Below are 25,319 nucleotides of genomic sequence, written 5' to 3' on the forward strand. Positions count from 1 at the left end.
TGTGTCAGCGCGGGCCACCTGCCCCTCAAGACCCCGTGCCCAGCCCCGCCCTGCAAGCACGACCAACATCTCATTCGTAGGTGAGAACGTCGGGGTCCAGATGGGTCACAGCCCGAGGCCCAGGCCGCACGTTCCCGTGGGTGCCCGGGTAGAACGGGGCCCGTGGCCACCGGCTGCGCCCGTGTACTCACGGTGGTGATGTAGCGAGAGTGGAACTCGGACGCCTCCTTCAGGAAGGCCAAGCCAGGGTGCGTGTTCACCACGTCCTGCACACGGAACACAAGACGGTATGCAGGGACTCGCACGGTGCCCGCCGAGCACGGGCCCCCGCGTCCGTCACCAGCCCTTGCCGCCTCCCCAAGGACGGGGCTGCTGCGGTCGAGTCCCTCCGGCCCCACGGCTGCTCAGAGGGTGGAACCCAGGGGAGCGAGACTGTGAATCCCCACACGGCCCTGGTCCGCGACAGCGAGCCCCGTGATCTCCGACCGCTGACCATGACTCAACGCGTGTGAAGACGCAAGGGCTCGCACCGAGGTCCCCAGGGAGGTTTTAGATGCCCTCGGTTTATGTGCTACAGTCCCGTGGCCTTTAGGTCTCATGCTGGAATAACCCTGGCAGTCAGAACAGACGATCCGAGGACAAAACAACCCGTGTCTCTGTGGCCTCATGCTCTGAGCTGCCCGTGGTCCCTCTGCTCACACCCCGACACTGCGTGGCCCACGTGGCTCCATCACACGCATGAGGCTCTGGTCCCTGAGCCACCTTTGTGGGAAGCAGGACAAGGGAAGGGAACCCGACCCCTGGCTCCCGTGTGGAGCCGACGCGGGGGTGGCCGGAGGAGCGGGGCAGGCGCAGACGCACCTGTAAGAAAGGCACGAAGTCCTCTTGCACCAGGTAGTTCGCGCCGGGACTCATGAGCAGGTGCACGAACTTGGCGGCGTCGTCGTGACAGCTCTGGAGGACCCTGCGAGGACGGAGGACGTCCCACCGGCACCCACGCACCAGACCCACGAGGCCGCCCCCCGCACGGTGACGGGGCGGGCATGGGCCCTGGACAGAGCGTGGTCACGTGGTCACGCGCTGGCCCGGAGGGGACAGGACACCGTGCCACGTGCCTGGGGCTCCGCTCCGTCCTCTCGCCGTCTAGGCCACAGCAGTGTGAGCCCGTGCTGCGGCAGCTGCCCCGGGACATGCAGGGCTGGGGACACGCCTCCCCTCCTGGCACCCGCCCCCAGCGCGCAGGCCCGAGACTCACTTTCTCCACATGGCGACGAACTTGTGGACAGAGATGGCGCCCGTGCGCTCTCCCCCGGCACAGCAGAACAGCGGCCCCTTCCAGTAGAGCGGGCAGCCACAGGCCTGCGGCAGAGGGGCACAGCGGGCCGGCCGTCAGCGCCTCCCGGACCCCCACGGCCCCTACTGCGGCCGCACGCTCCCGCGGGGATTTCGTGGCCACCCTCCCTGCAGACGGCCGGACCTCCGAACCCAGCGGCTGGCTCCGCGCAGAGGAGCTCAGCGTTCCCTCCGGACGCGAGACGCCCGTCCCTTCCCGCACACCAGGGAGAGCAAGAAGCCCTTGTGCCGCTGTCACTTCGGGTGACAGGAACGCAGCTCAGGGACGGAACAGCCCACGCCCTGCCCGGCACCCAGTCTGGCAGCCGGCGGCCAGCGGGTCCCCGGAGCGGGCGAGTCCAGCAGCGGCTCACGATCCCCGCGGGGAGGGAACCGACGGCATCGAGCGAGGGCGTGTGACGCGACACGGAAAATCCCAACCACCGGAACGTCCGCACGCGGGCACAGAGCGGGGCGTCAGCACGTGTGCCGAGGCCCTTCCTCCAACGCGGGACAGAACGAACGCCGGCCGGGCACACGCGGACGGAAAAGAACGCAGATGCTCAGACGGTCAATCAGCGGGTTCGGAAGTCAGCTCTTGAAAGACCTAAAAATCCCAGCAGCCGTCCGCAGCCGTGGCCAGGAGCGAGACGGAGAACAGGAGTGACCAACGGGAGCCGGCCCCGCGGCCCCACACGCGCGAGGGACACGGGAAGTGGACGCTCCGCTCCTTCGTGCCCACACGTGCTGCCACGCTGTGACCGGCTTAAGCGCACCCGAAGGGACACCACCGAAGACGCGCACAGAGCCGTACGCCTGCGGGAAGCTGAATCTGGAAAACTTCCCAGGAACTGCCTGTTCCCCAGGAACGGCGCAGACCCCAGCGGCTCCGTAGCAAACCCGTTCACACAGTTCGAGAGGAGATGGTTCCGGCTACACACACGCCCTTCCAGGGCTGCACAAGGAACTTCTCCTATTTCTTGTCACGAGGCCAAGAGCAGACGCTGAAACCCGCCACGGGTGCACGGAGACCATGCACCAGCCGTCCCTCGTCAGCAGGCACAGAAATCCCGCACGAGACACGGACGCAGAAATCCCGCACGAGACACGGACGCAGAAATCCCGCACGACACGGGGCAGCACGCTGCATCCGACCATCAAAGAAACAGGAACTAAGAAACAACAGACCAGGAAACCGAGAACAGAGGGAAACGCCTTATTACTAAAAAAAAAAATTTTAATTTTTAAAAATAATCTCTGCACCGAACATGGGCCTCAAAGGCCCAGCCCAGAGATCAAGACGCACATGCTCCACCAAGTGAGCCCGCCAGGCGCCCCAGAACACCTCACGTTAGCCCAGGCTTTCCACGGACCAGCCACGGCTCACAGCTCAGACGAGGCTGACACACGACGCCCGAGTGTCCGAGCAGGGTCCCAGGCAAGGGCAGCACGAGCCCCGTCCGAGGACCCAGCCACGGAGCAGGGGCAGGAGAGAGACGGGACGGCGCGAGGGCCCGAGAGGAGGACGCGACGCGGCTGTAAGCCGGAGCCGGAACACGGGCCGACCGCCGGGGACTCACAGGATGCGGTCACGGGGAACTCCCGCCACGTTGCCAGAGGCCAGCACGGTCTGTGGGGGCAATTCTACCCCAACACGCCGGCCACCGTTCCTAAAAGAAATCTCTGGGGCGCCTGTGGCTCAGTGGGTTAAGCCTCTGCCTTCGGCTCAGGCCAGGGTCCCGGGGTCCTGGGATCAAGCCCTGCATCGGGCTCTCTGCTCGGTGATGAGCCGCTTCCCCTGCTCTCTCCACCTGCCTCTCTGCCTACTGGTGATCTGTCTGTCAAATAAATACATAAAATCTTTAAAAAGGAAAGAAAAATAAATGTCTAGCAGCTCCATGACGTACAGTACAAGGAAACCCGTCAAATCCAACCAGCGCCGCGGCATCTGCAGTGAGCCATCCGCACGGCACGGCCGGGAGACGTTGAAGACCGGGCTGAGCCCCAACGCCGGCTCCCGTATGAGCCGCAAATCCCAGCGACGGCCGGAATCCCAGCCCCGCAGCGACACGCGGCACAGCGTCGGTGCAGATACCGAGGCTCACTCAGAAGCCCCCACGGGGAGCGAGGGCATTGAAGGCCAACTGCAGAGTGACGTCCGCGAAGTCTTGGCACGTGCGAGCGAGGAGGGACAGACGGACCATGGCAGAGAACCGTGAGGACGGAGCCTGAGCCCGTGGAGCGACTCGGGACAAAGACAGTGCTGCCGTTCCGGGGGAACACACGCGCTCTCGGCGAGGGCGGGGGGGCACCTTCTTCCACCGGCCACGACGGTCAACGCACGACGCTTCCCGGCCCTGAACAGACCCGAGCCCGGGACAGATGCTCTTCTGCAGGAGGACGGGGCAGACGCCGCTCCTGACCTCAGGCAGCAAACGTCCCTCCCGCAGGACACAGAACCTTCGGTCGCGAAGGGAGAGCCTGCTGCGGGGAGCTGCAGTGAGCACAGGAGGACGCGCTCAGACCCTGACCCGGGCCAGCGCAAGGAGCACCCACGGGCGCGGTGTTGAAGACCAGCAGTCGAGGAGGAAAACGCACGCAGCCCCCGAGAGCTAGAGACGGGCACAGAGCACACAGACGCCCATTGGCTGAGAAACGTGGTCAGCGTCCGCGCTCACGACGGACGTGCAAACACATGTGCACGGACAGACCGGAACCGCCCGCGGGAACGAATCTGAGTCCGCGTGTTGGCCTGGACGTGAGACACGGAGCTTCTGCAAACAGCCGGGGGACGGAGCCACCGGGCAGGGTCGACGGAGGAAGAGGAAGTGGTGTGGCTGCCGTGGAGGTCCGCCGGGCAGGGCGGACGGAGAGCGGCCACCAGTCCCTCAGGCCGCACGCCGTCCTCCGGGAGGAACCGCAGACCCGACGCTCGCTCCCACAGGACGCGGCCGAGAGGTGCGCAGCGGCCTTCCTCAGGATGTCCCCGATGCAAGCGCCCGGGTGTGCACGCGCACGGCGCTGAACGGACCCACGGGCAGATCCACGCCCTCGGACGGTGGCGGTCTGGGGCCACATCACGGAAGAAGCCGCGGCCATCACAACCACGCACGAGTTTTGGGCACAACCGACAGAGCAGCGCCCCACGCCGGTGTGGAAGGCTTTCACGGACGCCGCGCTGCGCGGGATGACACCCGTGCCCGCGGCGTGAGCGGCGAACCTGGACACCAGCAGAGCACAGGCTGCTGACCGGGAGCCGTGACCGGGAGTGGGCCGAAGAGAACCCCCGGCGTGCCGGGAACACGGGGCGCCACGCTCTGGGCGGTGGTCCCGTGCGTGTGTGGACACTCGCAGCGGGCAGGACGGGCGGTGACGGCACCGTGGCCCCTCCTGACTCCACACCTCGGTCCCCGAAGGGGTCCGCGCACACGAGGCTGTCGGCACCACCCCGTAAGGGGGCCCTCCGTGGGCGAGGCCCCAGGATGCGCCGGCGGGCCCGGGTCTCAACCATCCGACAGCTGGAAGGCTTTGGCCGTGCCCTACACTGCCGTTCAGGACAAGCTGTTCACCTCCTGAAGCGAACGGGAACCGTGGTCCCTTCCACGCCAGACACAGAAAAGAAGAGTTTGTACGAAAGGACAAATCGTCACGGCAGGGAGGAAGCGCACCCTGGTGAGACTTGGCTTTCTATCGGTTTTTCGGAAAGATCTGCTCTTTGCAGAGTGCACGTTGGTGCCTAAACCGTGCGTCTGTCCCCACCGCGAGGAGGGGCGTGTGACCGCCGATCTCCGCGTACCCTGACCCTGCACAGCCAGCAAGCCCGTCTCCGCGCCCGTGGCTCCCGCGCCCGGAATGCGGCGTGAGGGCCATCGGGCCGCCTGTGGACTCTCGCGCCGGGGTCCTCGTACTCAGCATCCGCTACGCCGTCGTGTGCGACGTAACCAACACCAACACTGGTCTCCGCTCCGCGTCCCGGCACAGCGAGTCTCAGACCCTCCTACTTCCCTAGGGACGGGGGTGCTGGGATCCCCAGTTCGGACACTGGGTCTTTCCCTGCGGTTACGGACCCAGAGCTTCTAACTCCCGTGGGCTGTGCGGCCCGACACATCCTTCTGCCGTCCTAACGAGGTGGCCCTGGGCAGCAGGAAGACCGAGGTGCCGAGACGCTGGGGACATGCGGCCCCGTGCCCTGCTCTGTGGAGGAACGCACATGGACACCAGGATTGTGACGCGTCGGGGCGACACGGGGAGGCCTACGTGGAAGTAAAGACGAGGGCAGCAGAGTTTCCGGGTGCAGGATGCGTCTGAGCACGGGGGGGGGGGCCGGCTCCAGCAGGACCGCAGCTCTGATGCCCAGGACCCTCCCAGCGGTCACCCCGTGTGCCTCTTCCCTGTCCGTGCAGCTCTATCCGCCCCAAGGAGGAGCGTGCGAACCCCCAGGGTCTGCGGCGGTCGCTCAGTGCCGCGGTGACAATCTGGGACAGGGGACAGGCGTCAGAAATCCAGCGGCCCGGGGGGCTGAGTCCCCGCCTTCCAGGGTCTCTGCCGTCCCTACGATGCAGTACAAGAACTGAACGGAGCTCAGGTGACAGGGGTGTCGGGGACCGGTCTGCCTGTGGGAGCGTCACCGACGGGACGCAGGCCCCACGCCAGGGGGACACAGGACAGAAAGCCTGCAGTGTGACACACTCGGACCCCAGGACACAAACCGGGGAGCAAACCGGACCCCGGGGAGCTCAGCTCTGCTCGCTCCAACCCTGACAAGAGCGGAAACACAAACCGGGCAACACCGTCAGACCAGCTGCGACCGGGCTCGGTCTGCACGCGGACAGGACCCTCCCCCCGAGGTCGTCCTGGCCCTGTCTCACGTCCAAGCACAGTTTCCGGAACAGACGTGGAGTATTTCCCTGCCGACAGCAGAAATCGACCAGAAATCAGTAAGAAAAAGACGTCCACGGAAGCTGCAAGTTTCGGAACAGGAAACAGAATCCTAAACACCCCAGCGGGCAAAAGAGAAATGACCCACGCAGCTGCGAGCTCGCTGACGCTGAACGAACGAGAAAACGCACGGCCCGCCCGTGCGCGGGAAGGTTGCGGATGACAGGCCACGTCGGCAGAAGACCACGGTGGGCCAGAGCGGCCTCGTGCCGGAACCGGACGGAACAGGACGATTCCGAGGGAGGCTGAAGGCACGCCGTCATCCGGAGAAAGCCGGAAGCCAACGTCACGGAGCGGCACCAGGAAAACCATCGCGGACGCAAGCAGCCGGTTCTTGGAAAAGGCCAGAGAAATGGAGCCCTTCGTGGTCGAGCCGGTGAAGAGCCCGGAGAGAAGACGCACAGGGGACCCAAGGGCTGGAGGGGCCTCCCTAGAGCTCCGGAGAGCGGGACTCGTGCGCCCCATGTCTCCCCGACAGGCTCAGCACCTCGGGGGCCTGGGCGGACACGTGGGAGACACACACCGTTGGGAGACGGCCCCCGTGAGGAACTGCGAGCAGACCCTGCCCGTATGTGACGCACCGAATCGGGGAGGGCGTGTGCTGCGGTGAGTGCTGGGAAGTGTGTCAACCTGCGACGCACAGACCCGCTCCCCTGCGGCTGGTAACACATTGTACGTGTGTAAAAAAGTTTTAAAAATTTAGAAAACAATGAGATGCCAAGAAGGGAAATTAGTTAGGAGTGGAACCTACCCTTCCCGGAAAAACACCTCCGCAACCGCAGACGGCTTCCCTGCGGAATTCTACAGAACATCCACGTCAGAGTCCAAGCTGATCCCAAAGAGGACGCTCCAGAACACGGACCGCGGAGGGGCGCTTCCGGAGCCGTCCTAGGAGCCGCCCGGACGGCCACGGAGACGAGAACCCTCAGAAGACACGGCGGCGAACCCCGGTCTTTGGCGAGTGGCGACGTCAACCCCCAACCAGACCTCGGTGGTCCGCATCCGGAAGCCCGTGACGGAGGGAACGGGACATTTGTGAGAACGGGCTGCACGTTCGTGGTCGTCGAAGATGAAAGCGCCGTCGGCACCCAGAGTAGGGCCGGGACGTCCGTCTGCGCGGGGGGTGTCTGCAGGAGGCCGGTGCCCGCACCCTGCTTTGTGGATGGAGGCGCACAGCCCAGGCCGGGCCCGGCGAGAGGACGTGCCCACCGTCTCCGTGCTCAGATCTGACCGAGCACTCGTGGCTACGGCATCTGCAGCGGTGCATGACCCAACAGGATGTCAATGACCCCGTTTGTGAGACGCTCGAGTGAGCAATCGCAGGGTCACAGGGGAACGCGAGTCAAGACGCTCGTGACTGTCCGCAGTGAGGACGAAGGGAAACGGGTGTGACGGGGAGGTCCGCCCTGCTCCCACTGGAGGGTGCCGAGCTCGGCAGGCGCAGGTCCCCGATGACCCCGTGGAGGTCGAGCCCCAGGCCTGGGGTGTGCGCAGGTGCACCCCTGGGGCTCTATTACAGCCCAAGGTCGAGCTGGATGAATGGGACCAGGGCCCTGATACGAGGGACCCGGGAGCCCCCAGCCCTGGCCTCCGAGTGAGGACAGCGCACACAGACGCCGTCCGTGGACGGGGAAGAGGCCTGACCCACGCGCCCTGACCGCAGACGTCCGGCCTGCAGAAGCGTCAGAAAGAACGTCCGCCGTCGTGGCGTGTGTGCGACAGAACCGCCCAGCCCATGCCGCCTTCTCACCGCAGCCTGGACAGAGACTTGTGGCTGCTGGGAAACAGCATCAGAGCCGTGGGGCCTGAGGCCCACGCGTGCGCCTGGTGGGAGTGTGAAACGCTGCGGGGCTGTGGAAGCCATGTGTACAGGTCCTCCGAGAACCACAGAACTGTCTTGTCACCTGGCACAGCCACTCCCGGGTCGGCAAGTGTGCGCACACACACGCGTGCACACGACCCCACGCGTGCTCACACGCACCCGGAGAATCACCGACCCAGGGACCCTCCCAGACCCTGACACGGCACGTTCACGGGGTGTTCGTGGAGGTCGCGGACTGCAGACCCCACCCGGCGCCCATCCACGGGGGAACAGGCACAACAGGGTCCGCCCACACACATGGGCACTACTTGGCCGTGAAGACAGCAGAGTGCGGAGACCTGCTGCCTGCACGAGGGACCCAGGACGCGACAAGTGCAGAACAGAGCAATGCAAGCGCACAGGAAGCGGACGGCGTGCCAGGACCTGGGGGAGGGCATCGGATCTCTTGAGGGGATGAGAACGTTCTGGAAGCGGAGCCTGGTAATACCTGTGAAGCCGTGTCTGAATTCTACTTCCATGGGGTTAAGAGGCTGACGGCATGTCATGCACGTTTAGCCGCCATAAAGAAGTGTCCACCGTCTGATTCTGTTCATGACGACTCCGGAGGACCCTCCCCCCCACAATGACCAAGGTCCGGTGGCAGCCTGAGGACACGTGGGGTGGCCTGGGAGGGGGCCTTCGGGGCAGGTCGGAAAGGCGTGTGGTGTGGACTGTGTGCACAGTTTCCGGGGAACACGTACGGCTCAGCTCAGGTCCAACACGGGAACACGGGCTGTGGGTCGCAGACCCGTTGCACATCAAGGAAGCTCCAGAATGGGAAGAAACACGGACCGTGTGAAACACAGACGTGAAAATCTGTTCCACAAAAGCACGAGGGACATGAAGCCGCGGTGACTTGCACGCACACACGTGGGGGGACACCTGAGTGTGACGTGAGGAAACCGCGCGCTGGGGAGGTCACGTGAGAACGGCTGCCCTCGAGCTCCGTGGGCCGGAGACGCGACCGACAGCCACGCCCGAGAGCAGCTCCACGGTGTCTTTCAAAATGAGCCGCCAGCACTTCCAGTCCCCGCACTGGCCCCGAGACCGGCAGACGTGCGCACGAGTCTTGCACACGCACACACACCACGGCAGCTCTCCTCAAAACGCGACGGATGCAACAAAGCGCTCACCCGCTGGGCAACACGTTTGTCACGGAGCGTGCTCACACGGGCCCCCGTCCAGTACTCGGTGACGCCGCCGGGGAGGAACGGTACAATGACTCAGTGCGAAAGACCAGAAACCGAAGACGCTGCACGGCACGGTTCCCATCACGGGACATTCCCGCAGAGGCCAAACCGCAGCCCCAGACCACGTGTGTGTGTGACATGGCCAGGAAGGCGGGGCTGGGACCCCGCGAGGACCGTCCTGCAGCAGCCGACAGGGCTCCCTGCCCTGACGAGGGGCGCGTGGGGACGCATGGGCCAGAATGTACCACGTTGGACTCGGAACCCCGGGAATCCTGCTGTGCGTAAACTCGAGGTCCACAGCCAGACCTGAAGGGGAGGGTCACTGGCAGCCAGGAGGAAATGAGAAGATGGGAAAAACGACAAGACGGGAACACACGACGGCGGAATCGAGACGAGAACACAGGGCCGTAACCCACGGAGCCGACCTCCGGTCTCGTCGGAGAAACCACGTAAATCCATCCCCGCCGTGAGCACACGAGACAGGAAGCAGAAGTGAATAACCCCGAAACGAGGGTCACACCCAGATCTGGTACAGGTTTTAAAACCGATACAAAAAGAGGAAAAACGTTCAAGTAGTAAGTGCGTAAGTTACTCAAACAACCGTTTTAGAACATGAACTGATGACAATTTACTAAAGAAATCAAAACCCCAAACGAGCCAACATCCAGGGAGGTAAACGCGGAAGGAGTCCAACGTTCTGCGCGGAGAACCAGGCACCGCGGCCTGGGGAACAGCTACGCACGCAGGAACTGTGCAGCCGTCGCTCTGAACCACTGTCGCTGAAATTCCACCAGTGACGTGTCCGCAAATCGGCAGAAATGGGAACCACACAGGGCCCAGGACGCCCCTTCTCGCACACCTGACCGCCAGATGGCAGGCGCGGGACCACGTTCGCTGCTCGGCGGACGACGCGTCAGTCCCGCCACCATCCGTACGCGGACCCCGAGTGTTGAGACGGCACCGCCCTTATGGAGGGGAACCTGGGCCCACGAGCATCCCACGTGCATGTGTCCTGTCACCCACGAGCCCTGCTTACACAACGGCCCCGAGGCACAGGGACGGGACGTGAAGTGACGCGCACGTCCAATGTTTGGTGCACTGTCCCCAGAAGGGTCCCGCGGACCCTCCCTGTGTCCTCACGACGGACCGACGGCCCCTCCCTGTGTCCACGCATCCCCAGAGGGGCCCACAGCCCCTCTCTGCGTCCGTCCGCAGGTCCCCACGACAGGCCCGCGGCCCCTCTGTGGAGGAGGGTAAATGCAGACCACGGCTCCCCCACAGCTCAGTGCTCTGCCTCTGCAGGAAGACAGGGGCACTAACCACAAAGCCCTGGTTGTGCGAAGCACAGGGAATCCTGCCAGTCCCTGCGCTAACACGTTCGTGTTTTCACTCCGGCGGCACAGACGCGTGAGGGAGTGCAGGACTCACTGCTGTTCCTTGAGTCCATCTGCTATGAGCAGGAAGCGTAAAAAAGCCCATCGGTTCTTTGAAAGTCTGTGAAGGACCCGGCACCGTGCGTGCTTCTAGGTCAGGCAGACGGCACGGCGTGTGGCTGTGTGTGCCCGGCTCCCACCAGTCACGCCACCGCAAGAAAGTAAGCTGGCTCTGCAAGCGCTCTCTGGGCTGCGTAACGTGCCGGGTCACCCTGGGTCTCCCCGACGCTTCAGTGAGAATGTGAAAATCTGCTTCTTACCACCAAAACCAGCTTCTTCCCCAGCCAATGGGCCAAGCGATTTCAGCTCTGGGCAAGCCCACGGTCTCGGACGGACGTTCGCACAGGTAACAGATGCGGCAGCCGGAGGTCGGGCCGTTTTGCTGGCCGAGTTCTGGAAGAAACATGACAGGGCGCGGGCGGGATCCGTGGGAACACGGCCGCAGAGGACTGCCGACCGCGGGAACCCTGCTGTTGGCCCAGGGCAAGGAGCCGCGCGTGTGGAGCCAGAGGAAGTCAGCGAGAGCCAATGGTCGACACAGAAGAGGCTGTGAGGGAAACTCAGACGCGTCCCAGAGGACGTGATGCAGAAACAAGCTTCACGGAAGAGAACTCTCTGAGACATTTCACAACGTTGAAAGCACAAAGGGTTCGAGGTTGGAAGTGAGCCAGACTCAGGAGCAGGACAAGAGCCAGGCACAGAAGAGGGGCTCACGCTACCGTACACCAGGGACACAGGGACGAGCCCCACTCCAGCATCATTTGCTAAGGTTTTACTAAGAAGTAGACAAACACTTGTGACTTTCCCCGGATAACACAGACCTACATGGCTTCGGCTTGCGTGGTCAGTAGTGTTTACAGTCCATGCTATGGTACAAAGCGAGGACCGCCTGGACAGACACGGCATGAGCACCACGATACCATGTTCGCTGAGAACACACCCACGTGTAGGACAGCGTGCTACTCTCTCCCTCAGCAAAGCATGAAATTAGTTATGTATGTACATTTCCATATTATGTGTGCACTTCGTAACCTACTTTATGTCCATACGTTTGCTCGTACTGAAAAACAAAACAGTAAAACACTAAACCAAAACCATGACCATCATTCCTTTTGGACAGAGGAAAAGAACACGGGGAAACAGGCACAGACTGTGTACTTCTCTGAATATATCTGATTTTTGGGTTTGGCCTTGGAACCATGCATGTTTTTACACATTTATAAAACAACACTTAAAAAAAACTTGACGAGCCCAATTCACGAAGGAAAAGAACATTTCTGAACTCATGCTCTAAGACAAGTATTACTTTAACATCAAAAGCAACAAAGGAATCACAAAACTGCAATCAGTGCTTTTTATGAATATGAATGGAGCAAAAATCATCAACGAAATCCGGGCAAACGGAATCCAGGAACACAGAAAAACGACTGTTCCCCTGGGCCACATGGGACGTGTTCCAGGAATGCAAGGTTGGTTTAATGCTGGCACGACCGGCTCGCAGAATACACTGTATCCGTAGAATGAAACACCAAAGCCATCCGCTCAGGTGCAGAAAAAGCTGGGACCAATCCAACATCCTTTCCAAATAAACACTCAGTACACGAGTGATGGAAAGAAACGTCCTCGGCCTGATAAGCATGCTGTGAAAACCTCACAGGTACATCACGTTTCGTGGTAGAGGAGCGGATACTCTCCCCACAAGGGAGGCAGGGACTCAGGATACCCCACGCTCCCACTTCTCTCCAGCGCCGCGCGGGAGGTCTCCCAGAGCAGGCAGGCATGGGGCGGAAACAGCAGACACACACCCCGGGAGGGAAGAAGCGCACCGATTCCTGCTTGTCGGTTCCTACTCTACGGAATGTTAACGGATGCACCAAGCGACATTACAACACATACGTGAGTTCATGAGGACACGGGACACTAGAGGAACACACAATAGTCAACTCATTTTTACACACTTGCAACAACCTGAACATCAAGTTTCGGAAACAATCCCACTGGTAAACCACCCGAAAGAATAAAAAGCTCTAACACATTCAGCAAAAGGCGTGCAAAGCACACTTACAACCCCAGAGCGCTTCTGAAAGGCAAAGTGCAATTACAGGGAGAGAAGCTTCTGGACGTGGATCAGAAGACCGAACATGGAGATGGCAGTGGTCTGCGAACTGATGTACCGACCAACATGACCCTTACCAGCGGAGCTGCTGGCCTCTCTGGAGAAACCAACGAGCTGACCCTCGAAATCACACGGCCTGACAAGGAGCCCCAGGGAGCCCCGGCCATCCCAAACAAGAACAAAGTTGGAGGAGCGACACTTCCCTGTCCGAAAACTTACTACCAAGCAACAGTGATGAAGACGGTACTGTCTCGGCTGAAAAACGGAAATACGGGTCTACGCGACAGAGTGCGAACCCAGCGATAAACCCTCATTTCACGATCAACTCATTTCCCGTGAGGGAGACCAGTCCATGTCCACCGCAGACATGGTGCCGGACGCCTTGGTCTGCACACGGAGAAAACAAAGTTGTGCCCCAACGTCGCTGCTGACAAAGGCCAACTTGAAACAAACCCGAGACATACGCGTGCGAGGTGGAAGTAGACGACCCGCAGGAAAAGAAAGACTACATCTTTGTGACCTTAGGTTTGGTGAGGGTTTCTCCAGTAGGACACCAAAAGGACAAGAAACAAAGGTAGAAGTAGATAAAATGAAGCGTGTCACAATGAAATCCTAAATGCCACCCAAGCGTGTACAATGACCCAAGCACTGGGAGTAAGTAAGTGTGCACCAGTATCTGGTCCCAGACTGGTGTCGACGACACACAATGCGTTCTTAGAATTCAACAACGGCACGACAACGGAGACATGGGCAAAGGATGCGCACAGATACTCGTGCAGAGATGTACAACGGCCAACGAGCACGTGAAGGGACACGCACGATCGTCCGTCGGCAAGGAAACCACACATCAACCCCAGAAAGAGACACCGGTGCCCGTGCACCAGGGTCAGCGTCTCTCATCCGAGAAGGGGACACAGCGCAACCTCTTTCACTGCCGGTGGGCACGGACACGGTGCGGGTGTTTGGAGACGGCGCGTGGTCCCACAAGCAGCTGCACAGCATTCCGCGTGACCCAGCACGACCGGTCCCGGCTGCGCAACCAAGAGAAAGGTCACGTGTGCACAAGACACCCCTGGGTGCGTGTTGACAGCAGCCGGAACAACAGAAACACCCACAAACGGTCGACTGGGTAAATACCGAACGTCAGAGTGAGGAAGGACACGCAGACGCGTGCCACCATGGGAGCACGTTCTGCAAAGGCGCTTCATGCGGGGAGTCCCAGCCAGGAAACCATGTGTACGCGATGTCCACAACGGGCCGATGCACAGAGACAGGAAGCTGGGTCGCGGCTTCCTACGGAGCAGGACGCAGGGAGGCAGGCAACCGTCTCGGAGGGAAGACTGGGTCCTATAGCAAAGCCCGGGGACGACCGCACAGCTCTGTGAGGACACGAACACCACTGAGCGCTGTGCTCTAGAAGGCCGGCTCCTGCAGTGCGTGACCTCTGTCTCAGGGGCCGCGGGACAGATGGAAAGGCAGACCCGAGACACGGGAAGCAAAAGGTACAAGAAACTGTGTAGCAGCTGGAGAACGTTCCAGCGCGGCGCACACACCGGCTACCGGCAGCCAAAGAGGAGGACGTTCTCGCGCAGCACACCCAGCAGGGTCTCCGGCGGCCAGACAGGAGGACATTCCCATGCCATGCGTGCGCCTGATGCATGCAGACGACCCGGCGGCCCTGGAGGAGAACGTTCTTGCACCGTGCACGCACCAGGCGACCCGGCGGCCGCAGAGGACGACATTCCCGTACCGCATATGCACCAGGCGACCCAGTGGCCACAGACAATGTTCTCGTGCTGCACACGCACACAGCGCTGGCTTCCAGATCACCGAGACGAGCACGGGCACGGGAGACACGGGCACGGGAGACACGGGCATGGGAGACACGGGCACGGGAGAGGGATAGGGAAAGAGAAAGCAGGAGGCACGCTGGCCCCACAGGACATGAACAAGGGACACGCACAGACCCTGGGGAACGCTGCACGCTGAGCTGACAACCACCTTCTCCTGCAGCGCGACCACCATGGGCCCCGCGGACAGGCCAAGTCACAACCCAGGAGGCGCCCAGGTGCAGCTGGCGGCCACTCGGAGAGGAGGATGGGCTGGGCCACCAGGAACCCTCGCGTGCGGCCACGAGCTCCTGCTGCGGTGCTGCCGCGGAGCTGACCTGGGCTCTGTGACTGGGGAGGGCGAGATCCCCGGTTCCTGCAAGCGCACTGCGGTGGAGTGGGCACCGAGGGGCGGGTCCAGAACACAGCACTCGTCGGGGGGACGCATGAGTGGCTGGGGAGGACACCCCGGCAGGACGACACACAGACACGGCACGGGCCACGTCCCACGTGCACGCATCCGCACGGACAGCCCAGGGACGCATCCACACAGACACCCAGGGACACGCTGTCCGCACGAGACCGCAGCGGGACACAGCATGGCGGCTGAGCTGGGAGTCACACGCCGCACAGAGCACACAGGGACTGGGCCGCGTGTGCACACACTCCAGAGAAACGGCACCTCGCCCGGGGCAGGCACGGAGCCACGTGGGTGCACGGGAAGGCGTGCGTTCAGCCTCTGGAGACGCTCCCGGGAAGATGCAGGCATTAACACTCGCTGACCCGGACCGTGCCCGGGATGTGCGTCTGTTAGGACGGAGGACCGACGTTCCCAAAGAGTCCTACCAGAGCTTCAGAATGGAAGCAAGTAGGAACCAGAGCACCAAGCTGCACACACGTGGGGGCCCACCTTGGCCACTCGGCCCATGTCCTCCATTGTGGCTCTCTCGTGGGGGAACTGCGCGAAGGTCCGTTCGATCTTGGTGATGACGGCATCGACGTTCACCGTGTCCTTGGGACGGCCTCTGGGAAAGTAGAACGTGGGAATGTTTTGGCTCGTGGCGGGTGGCAGGGGCTCCTTCTTCGTCTGAACCTAGGATGGAAAACAGCACCGGCATGAGAACCTGTAAGCCTCCATGTCTCTGCACTCACGCGTCGTTAGCAGGGTGACCTGGGGGAAAGTAATCGCACCGAGCACCACATCTGACCCGAATCTGGACACACGACTGCCGACGATGCTCGCAGGAGGTCACACAACCCACAAGTGGGCGCCACATCCACCGTGGGCCCCATGCCGCCGAGCGTCCTCCAGTCCTGCCTTGGGTGTGGCCCCTCGGGACAGGGACTGGGGACGCCCAGATGGACAGACGGGCTGGCACACATGCTTGTGGAGAACCTGCCCGGAGTCCTCCCGGGGGTCAGGACCAGACGGATGGCCACTAACGGGCACGTGAGTGCGTGCAGGAACGGCCTAGCTCATGTGTGCAGGGTACACAGGAGTCACCTGTTTCCGCGGGACCCGTCGTGGAGCGGGACACGCCCACCACGCCAACCTGCGGGCGCCTCGCAGAGAGAACCGGGCCCACGGCCATGTCCTCGCCTCAGACAACAGCACACAAGCCACAGCTTATGGTTCCCCTGCTCCCCGGTCGTGGCCCAGCACACAGTCCGGTTCCCCTGCTCCCCGGTCGTGGCCCAGCACACAATCCGGTCCCCTGCTCCCCGGTCGTGGCCCAGCACACAGTCCGGTTCCCCTGCTCCCCGGTCGTGGCCCAGCACACAGTCTGGTTCCCCTGCTCCCCGCTCGTGGCCCAGCACACAGTCCGGTCCCCTGCTCCCCGGTCGTGGCCCAGCACACAGTCCGGTCCCCGTGCTCCCCGGTTACAGTCCACGACGGCCCCCGTGCTCTCAGGTCACTGCGCAGCACACAGTCCCTGTGCTCCCCGATCACTCCTCAGAGACAGTCTTCTGTTATCCTCAGTTACTCACGAGGGTCGGTCCCCGCTGTCCTCGGTCCCACGTCAGGACGGACCTGGACCCCCTCGGTCCCACGTCAGGGACAGTCCTGTGTCGTCTTCACTGACACGTCAGGTCCGTCATCCGCTCACTCCCTGCACTCCTCCGGGCTCAGAACCCACCCCCCACCCCGACGTGTCCCCTGTTCAGCCACCGTGGGAGCCAACAGAGTCAGACACGCCCGTGTCCAGCTTCCAGGGCCATCGACCTCCGACCTCCATATGGAGAGCTAGTGGACGCAGCAGTGCACGGACAGATGCAAACCAGGGGGAGCTCAGTGCCGGGGGGTGAGGCAGGGCAGGAGGGAAGGGAGAGGACGGGGCAGGGGAGGAGGGAACGGGACAGAGGCAGGAGGGAAGGGGGAGTCAGGGGAGGAGGGGAGGGGGGAGGGGGGAGGGAGGAGGGGGAGGAGGAGCGAGCAAGGTGGGAGGGGCCACGAACGCAGGCTCAGTGGAGCGGGGAGCCTGGGGGCCGCAGGTGTGCGTCTGTGCTGTGCAAACCCAGGTCCTCCGCGGCCCGTCTCCCCACCGGCGGGAAGCCTTCCGTCCGCGGTCGCTACCCTCCCCTTCCAAGACCCTGGCGTGGGAGGACGGTTCCTGTCAGACGGCACCCCTGCACCCGGGGAGGGGCAGGTGTGACGGGCTGTGGCACACACCCGTCACTGCCCGCCTCAGGACCTTTGCACGCACGACCCCGGACGCCACCACAGTCCCTCACGCGCTTCACCAAAGACCCCACTCGGATCCCACCGGCCACAAAATCCACCCACCCCCATGCCGACGCTCCTCCTCCGAGGGGTCACGGCTCCTCGGAGGGGTCGCGGGCGGTCAAGAGGTCACCCTGAGCAGAGAAGAGCCCGCCCCCATCCGTTCCCCCCGCAGCACAGAGCACCGACACTCCCAGCAGAACCCCGCGCACCTGCCCTTCCTGCGTCCGACGTGCGGCCTCTCCTGCAGCGTCCGCAGGTCTCCCCAGGCTCCGGTCTGTCGGTGCCCCCAACGGGAGGGAGCGAGGCTGCCCCCAGGTCTGCACAGAGCAGGCCCCCAGCAGTAGGGGCTGCCCGAGCGCACGTCCACGGCGCGTTTCCCACGGGCAGCACGCCCTTCCCTTTGTTCCGGGCAGCTGCCAGCCTTGACAACACCGGCCACACGACGCGGCGCTGGCTGTGTCACCCGAGTCCTTCCAGACCCGGAGCCTGCCTGTCTCCTGGGACGGTAGGGACCCGAGAGCCGAGCCGCCCACGAGCACGGGTCTGCCCTCACCACAGCGCGAGGCCGGATGACACCGCGGCGTAGGAACCTCAGGAGTCTAGCCCGGCCGCTGAGGTTCTGGGTGAGCTCTCTCTTCGTGCAGGGTCCGATCCCAGGTGCCCAGACCGGCCCTTCTGCTCAGAGGCCCTCCGAGCCCCCCACAGAGGAGCTGACACACATTTAAGAGCACCCATGGCCCGCCCCACCAGGAAAGGAAGACACCCTTGGACCACAGACACCCCAAAGGGAACCCGGTGAAGCCAGTGGCATCGTGCGGATGAAACGACCACCTCTTCACGGCCCTGCCGAGGAGCTCACGGGTCTGCACACAAAATCCAGCATCCTGGAATGGGGCTGTCCCCGGGCGGAGGTCCCACAGAGCTGCCCCTCCCATGAGAAGAATGAGCCAGAAATAAATGCCCACCGACGCCTGACCCCGAGGAATGAAAACGATGGGCTTCACATGGGTTACTGCATCTGGCAGCGGGGGCCACAGGGGCCACGGGCAGAAGGTGCCCTGAGAACTCCGGGCCATGGCAGACTGTCCCTCGGCACCACACCACGTTCACAGCATCCCCGAGCGGGGAAGCTCCAGGGGCTCCGTCCGGCTCTGGATCTGACCCTTTTCTGCAAGGCGCCATGTCCTCAAATCCCGTATTTTGTCTCTGAGGACACAAAGTGGCTCTGTTCCCTGTTCAAGGGGGCGGCAAGACAGGGACTCGCTCTCTGGGTTCTGTCCTGGACTCCCGACTCCTGACAACGCCCCAGAAAAGCCGCGTGTCACGACGCTGCAGGACCTGAGCCAGAACGACCCTTGGCCGCGGCCGTAGCAATGCCCCCACCTCTGATGATTCACGGAGCGACACCCATCGTTCGCCCGACAGTGATGCGCATCGGACGCTACCCTGGACCGCTGCTGGAGCTCGGACCCTAAACCCCTAACCCCGAGCGAGGATGAGACTGTTTTCTGCCTCCCGAGCCTCCCAGACGCGGTCTGTTCTCCGACAGCCGTGCCATTCAGGAAAGTCTGCTGTCGCTTGCCCTGGCTTGCGGCTGATTTCTGTGAGAAGCCGAGGTCCCTGCTGGCTGGCCCCGTGGGACCCTCCCCTGGGTGCCTGCACGTAGCCGGCCTGTATCAGTCTGGATAACCCCAAAACCCTCTAGCCAAACCGTCCTGGTGCACGACTGGTGCGGCCTGAAAGGAGGAATATCTGCTCCGGGAAACCATCATGTCAGGACCCACGACACTGCCCAAAGTCCCACGGAAGAGGAGCAACTCCCAGTCCACAGTCCCACGTCCACACGCAAACAAGGTGCCAGGAGGGACAGAGCGGGACCGAACCCACCAAGGCTTGAGATGCCGGCGTGACCAGACTCAGGACCCACGCGCTCCCCCTGGCTCAGATCACAGAGGCAGGAAGCTGGAAGATGGAAGGGTGAGTCCACGGAACAGAGACCCCGTAGCACGGCAAGAAGAGGTTTCCAGACCACGCATGTGGGGGATGGCGGGGTGGACGGAGCACAGCTGAGCACAGGTGTGGGGAAGTGGGGGGGACAAAAGGCTGAGGTCAGGAGGCCACCCGGGCGAGGCGTGGGGGGCGTGCGGGGGCGCACCCTGCGTCCTGGGCTCCCGGAGCTCCCCACACAGCACCGGTAAAGGGAATCCTGCACAGATACAGGGGAATGAAACCACCGGACACCAGACACCACCAGCACATCCTCCAAAACAGCCGGGATGAAACACAGTCCAATGGGGTCCTCTTCAGCGCAGCAAGGAATCAGCGGGCACGTTCTGGAGAGGCGACACCGCACCAGCCAGGGCGGCCCGGGGGCAGAGCTGTGTAATCTGCGGCTCTGCCCGCGGGGAGGTCGGCCGCTGGGAGGTGGTCCCTGCGACCAGAACAAACACAAAACACACTGAGAAGGGAGCTGTCGGCAGACCCTGGATCGCGGACTCGCAGGTCTTGATCCTTCAAAGCCCTGCACACGGGTTGGCAGACTGGCGGGGTCTCTGTTCGTGCACACGGGTTGGCAGACTCGCGGGGTCTCCGTCAGCACACACGGGTTTGCGGACACGTGGGGTGTCTGTCTGCACGCGTGGCTTGGCGGATACGCAGTGTCTCTGTTCAAGCGCGTGGGTTCCCGGACACGCAGTGTCCATCCGCACGTACGAGTTTGCAGACACGCAGAGTGTCTGTGCTCATGCACAAGTTCGCGGACACGCTGTCTCTGCACACACAGGTTCACGGAGACGCAGGGGATGTGATGCTGGAGCAAAGCTCACCCACGTGCAAGTTCTGAGTGAGCAGAGAGAAAGCTCCGCCAGGGCAGTGGTGTGCTGGGGCGTGGGCAGGGGTACAAGGAGCACTTCCGCAGACACCGGGAACAAGCAGGGAGCTTGGCTTCTCTTCAACAGCGCTGTGGGCAGCAGAGCATGAAGCCGGGACAAACCGCGGCGTCTCCGAGAGTTCGACGGTGAAGACTGTGACAAAGGTGAGCAGGTGACACGTCCAGTGTGAGTGTCGGGAAGGGTGCTCGGCAACCGTGCGAGAGCAGGAGACACACAACCTAACTCCGCGCACAGGCACTGCTACGGTGCACGTGGGTTAAACGCTCCGGTCACAGAGCAGATGCCCACGGGAAAAAGAAGACCGTAGGTCTCTGTGGGACACGCATGTAGCACACACCGAAAAGTTTTTAAACTGTGGACATACGGGCCCGCAGTGTCCCTCTCCAGGGTCGTGTGTGGCTGCAGGGTGGTCCACACGGCCCAGTGACGACGTGCAGATCCGCACTGTGCTGCAGGCCTGACACGGAAGCCCCAGGAGCTGGACGGCCCAGGGAGCCCCAGCACCCAGACCTGGGCCAGAGCCTGCAGGCTTAGCCCCCAGGGTAGAAACGCTGCTGGGGACAGACTGACGTGCCGCAAGGAAGGAGGCTGAACACCCCCCCACCCAGGCGCGGATGACAAGTGTACCGCACAATGAGACACAAAACAGCCTGGTGTGGACACGGAAGATTTACGGGTTTAATCTCCCGGACATAAATAGCCCGTGGCCCCAGCACAGCTGCAGGACGCGCATTCCTGTCCGGCACACGGGGCGCCGCTGGGAGCCGGCCACCTCCCGGTCCGCAGAGCAGAACTCAGCAGATTCCACAGGAAACGCAGGGGCCGTTCCCTGACCTCCAGGAGATGCGGCCCAATATCCGCTAAGAATGCGAAAGCAACAAAGACACGCGCTAGGGTGCGGGAATTCCCAGCGGGGCTCGGGGCTCAGAGTCGAGGCTGGACACCCCGCTTCCCGGGCACCGCGCCTTCAGTCCTCCTGGACGCACGGCGAGTGCACGCCTTGGGCGGCATGCAGCCCAGAGCTCCCTGATAAAGATGACACCTCCCCACGGAGAGCTATTTCTGGAGAGAGCACGGACTCCTCATAAGGCCACAAAGCAAGAGGACGCCATCGGCCGCCCAGCACACGCACAGTGGGGCCGTCCTGTCCACATGGGGCTGGACACAAGGTCCTGCCGAAGCCACTGCTGCCTCCCGGGGTGGGTGCCCGCAGAAGCAATCCAGGCTGGGTCTCTGCTGGCGTTCCTCCTCTGAGCACTGGGCTCGGGGGTCACAGGTCACAGTCACAGGTCCCAGCCCTTATCTGGGACGTCAAAAGTGACCCTCGCCCAGAGCACCGGCACAAGACACACAGTAAAAGCCAGGAGTCAGGACAAAAGCAGGCCAGGCAGAGGCACCCCGGGCACGGGCGGCTCAGCTCACAGGACCCCAGGGCTGGCCCTGACCTGAGACACAGATGCGTGGTGCTGCCTGGGACAGGACCGGGGAGCCCGGTGGGGAATTCCCAGGGAGCCTGCAAGCACTTATGACCAGGAGAGGAGGGCCCCGCAGGCCACAGGACTGAGTCTGCACGCACTGAGATGCCGTGGCCAGGAGAGGAGGGCCCTGCAGGCCGCGAACTCTGCTTCCATGGACCACTTCCCGCCACATGGCAGAGGCTCACTACTGAGACCCGCAGAGGGCATACTGGACGCACACAGGAGTCCCGGGGTCAGAGTTTAACACAGAGGAGCCGAAATGTCGAAATGACCGCTGCCCAGGTCCATCTCCATGCAGGCTCGTGCAGACGCCCTTTCCACATCAGAAGGTTCTGGGTGTCCATGTGTCAGGTGCGCAGGGGGGCTGGACGGCAAACTCCGAGGACATGGAGCCAGGCGCAGCTGGCCAGGCAGTGCATTAGGACGAGGCCTGTGTCCAATGCCCACCAGCTCCCAGGACATCCGTTCAGCTCCGTGCCCACAGGCAGAATGGGTGCAGACGGCCTGGTCTCCACAAAGCCTAGAAGACAGGGCTGGAAACGTGGAGGACGCCGTGCCACCACTCCATGCGGGCCAGGAAGGACCAAGAAGGACACCGCGTCCACAGCCTCACAGACATGGGGTGGGGGTCACATCAACCTCCTGGGACCCTGAGAGTGAGCGTCGAGGGTGCGACCCCTCCCTGGCCCCGTGACCCCCTTTAGACTAAGGCCCCGCTCGGTGTCCGGCACGGCCTGAGCCAGAGGCCACGCTGTCTCCAGAAGAGGTCAGCCCATGGCCCAACAGAGTCACCTGGAGATGGCGTCACTGCGGTCCACACACGACCGTTCTGAGGGCCTGTCCGTCCACGCAGAGGACGCCGCAGAGAGGCTGGACAGGATGGGCAGTCCAGGACCAGGGCCGTGACACAGCACAGGACAGGGGGCCCGGGGCACCCTCGAGTGTTCCACACTGGAGTGAGGGGAGAGAGATTCGGCACCAGGGGAGTGGGGAGGCTAGGGTCCCCGCTGAGACGGGGGCAGGCAGCAGAGCAGCCGTGCTGGGCCAGGTGGGGTCCCCGACTCAGGGACAGCGCAGCCGAGTTTCCGGGAGTCCCTCTGCCACTCGGCGTGTGTGCAAGGCCCTGGAGCCCCCAGGAGGGCAGGCAGGCGGCAGGCGGCAGTGTCCCTGCGGTGAGCAGCACAGGGAGCCCGTGGGCCCCGGACCCGCAGCCGTCCACCCCCCTCTGACCCCGAGTACAGGGGACACGGGCGGCTAGCCGGAGAGCCACACGCGAGGCACATGCTACACCATCCGCCCCTCCAACCCCCAAGGGTCTCCACCCCACCCCTCCCCAACTTCATGTCCCCTCCCCCTGCCCCATCCCCCTCCTCATCTGCCCGCCCCCTCCCCCCTCCCCGTATGCGGCGTGGCTCCAACCCTGCCCCTCCCCACACCCCATTCCCCGTCTCTTCCCCACCCCCACGGCCCCATCGCTGCCGACTCTCATATCCCCCTTCTGCATCCTACACCTGCTCATGAGTCCCTGAATCTCCCTGACCCCCCACCCCACCCCACCCCACCCCCACCCCCACCCCCACCCGGCCCGTCTCTCCCAGGCTCCCTTCCCTTCCCCACCCTCCCCCTCCTCCCACACCCCCATCCCCCACCTTCCCCAGCCCCATGTCCTCCACCCTTCCCCCAGCCTCCGGTCCCTCCAGTCACCATACAGGACCCCCCCATCTCCCTCCTAGTCATCAGGGTCCCCACCACGCTCATGGCCCCAGGCCACCACCGACCTGTGCTGACCTGCCCAGGGCCCTGTCCAGATCCACACTTAGATGCCCTGGGCTGAATAAGGCGGAACAACCCCCTCCTCCCGCAACGCTCCCGTACAAGGAGCCCCATCTGATCCACCCCCCCACACCTTAGAGAACACTCAGTGACCCCAGACACACGCTCACGCCCGCAGAACACCGCTGAGGTACATCTCCTGTAACATGAAACACGTTCCCCGCCGAAGGAATTCATAGAATTTCTCTCCCCAACAGTGTGCTGGTGAAACGGGGTCATCCTAAAACAATCAGACTCTCCAGAACCGGTTCTGCCAGGAGCCAGGCCCGCTGAGGGCAAGTCACCATGACTTTCGGAGCATCTGCCAATCCCGCCAACACCCTAGGGAACCACCTCAGAGAAACCACCAAACATCCATCTTCCTGCCGGGTGAGAGGACTTCAGCCGTGGCTGACTCCACTTCCACCGTCTCACAGACCCCAAACACACGTGCCTCAGAAACAAGGAACAAACGTTCTGCACAAACCACCTGAACCCAGAATGTCCAAAGCTGGAAGACACAGCCAGACACACACTCAGAAGGTGTGTGAACACTAACGTGGGATCCAAAAGAAACTCCAGGTACAGAATCAGCAAAAGCAGGTCTTTTTCTCACCCCCAAAACAGCCCTGTTTGATTCTGTGTGATTTTTCTGTCCTTACGCAGTACCAGGGTGCTAACTCCTCACTACCAGGGACAACGCGAGTGTTTCATGTGGCAAGTGTCAGTGACCCAGATGCACGTAGGGAGCCAGCCAGTGAGTGCAAGTCCCGCCTCCAGCCCTGCAGTCCTGGCCCCCGCGTCCAGCACCCCCATCCGGTCCCCTGTCCTGTCTCTCCTGTCCCCATCTGGTCCCCTGTCCTGTCTCTCCTGTCCCCATCCAGTCCCCCATCCTGTCTCCCCTGCCCCCATCCGGTCCCCTGTCCTGTCTCTCCTGTCCCCATCCAGTGCCCCATCCTGTCTCTCCTGTCCCCATCCTGTCCCCAGTCCTGTCTCCCCCCGCACCGGGGCACCAGGCACCCAGGCACCACACGGCGGCAGGCAGAGCGTGAGAGGTCGCACGGAAACCTCAAGTTACAGAATGACGGGGGAGCTCACGGGAAGTCTCAGGCCTTTTCAATTACAAGTCCCCTTAAACCCCTGACAAGATACACAGAGACATAAAGCCAGGTTTGACGTCCCCGAATCATGAGAATCACAGCAAAGTCCACACACAAGCCAGTCCGTTACTAAAAGCCTCCCAGGCGTCCCCGGTCGCAGCTGCGGTCTGCGCGCCCCTCCACACAGCACGTCTCAGACCACGACCGCGAGGGCAGGGAACCCGGCCGCGTCCACGGGCGTGGGGAAAGCTTCCTGCTCCGCACGAGGGCACAAGCCCCCAGTGTTTGTGACTAAGGCTGAACCACCAGCCGACGCTAAACCCTGTCTGCTCCGTGCTGGGGAGAGCCGCCGCATCGCCGGCCGCCACACCAGCTTCCTGACTGCGTGCGGTTCTGCCACTGGAACCCCAGGAAGGGAAGCTGCGGCTTCCTTCTACGGAAGGCTTTCCCTAACACTCCACCGGGACACCTGGCTCTCCAGAGCCACGACACAGCTGTTCCGGGGGGCACATGGGGGGGATCCTGGGAGTACCAGCAGCCCCCCCATCCATCACCCCATCGGGGGGGTGAGGTGTACAGGGAACCCCAGAAGTACCAGGAGCCTCCTACTCTGT

General features: G+C 62.9%; 1 protein-coding gene across 3 annotated transcripts in view; it reads right to left on the reverse strand.

The window, feature by feature from the left end:
- The window catches only part of PPP2R3B (protein phosphatase 2 regulatory subunit B''beta), a 44,202-nt gene that overhangs the window by 12,965 nt on the left and 5,918 nt on the right, over positions 1 to 25,319 (reverse strand). Inside the window, exons 1-5 of one of the 3 annotated variants that reach the window (XM_032331718.1) lie at positions 24,096 to 24,213; positions 15,610 to 15,792; positions 1,256 to 1,359; positions 862 to 964; positions 192 to 266 (exon numbers count right to left, since the gene is read on the reverse strand). In XM_032331718.1, the coding sequence (XP_032187609.1) occupies positions 192 to 266; positions 862 to 964; positions 1,256 to 1,359; positions 15,610 to 15,636 (309 nt within the window). In that variant the 5' untranslated portion in view covers positions 15,637 to 15,792; positions 24,096 to 24,213. Of the gene's footprint in view, positions 1 to 191; positions 267 to 861; positions 965 to 1,255; positions 1,360 to 15,609; positions 15,793 to 24,095; positions 24,214 to 25,319 lie in introns of those variants that run through there. The other 2 variants (XM_032331716.1, XM_032331717.1) reach the window with 2 other exon arrangements.

The sequence above is a fragment of the Mustela erminea genome, chromosome X (genome assembly GCF_009829155.1).
Source record: "Mustela erminea isolate mMusErm1 chromosome X, mMusErm1.Pri, whole genome shotgun sequence".
Classification (NCBI taxonomy): Eukaryota; Metazoa; Chordata; class Mammalia; order Carnivora; family Mustelidae; genus Mustela; species Mustela erminea.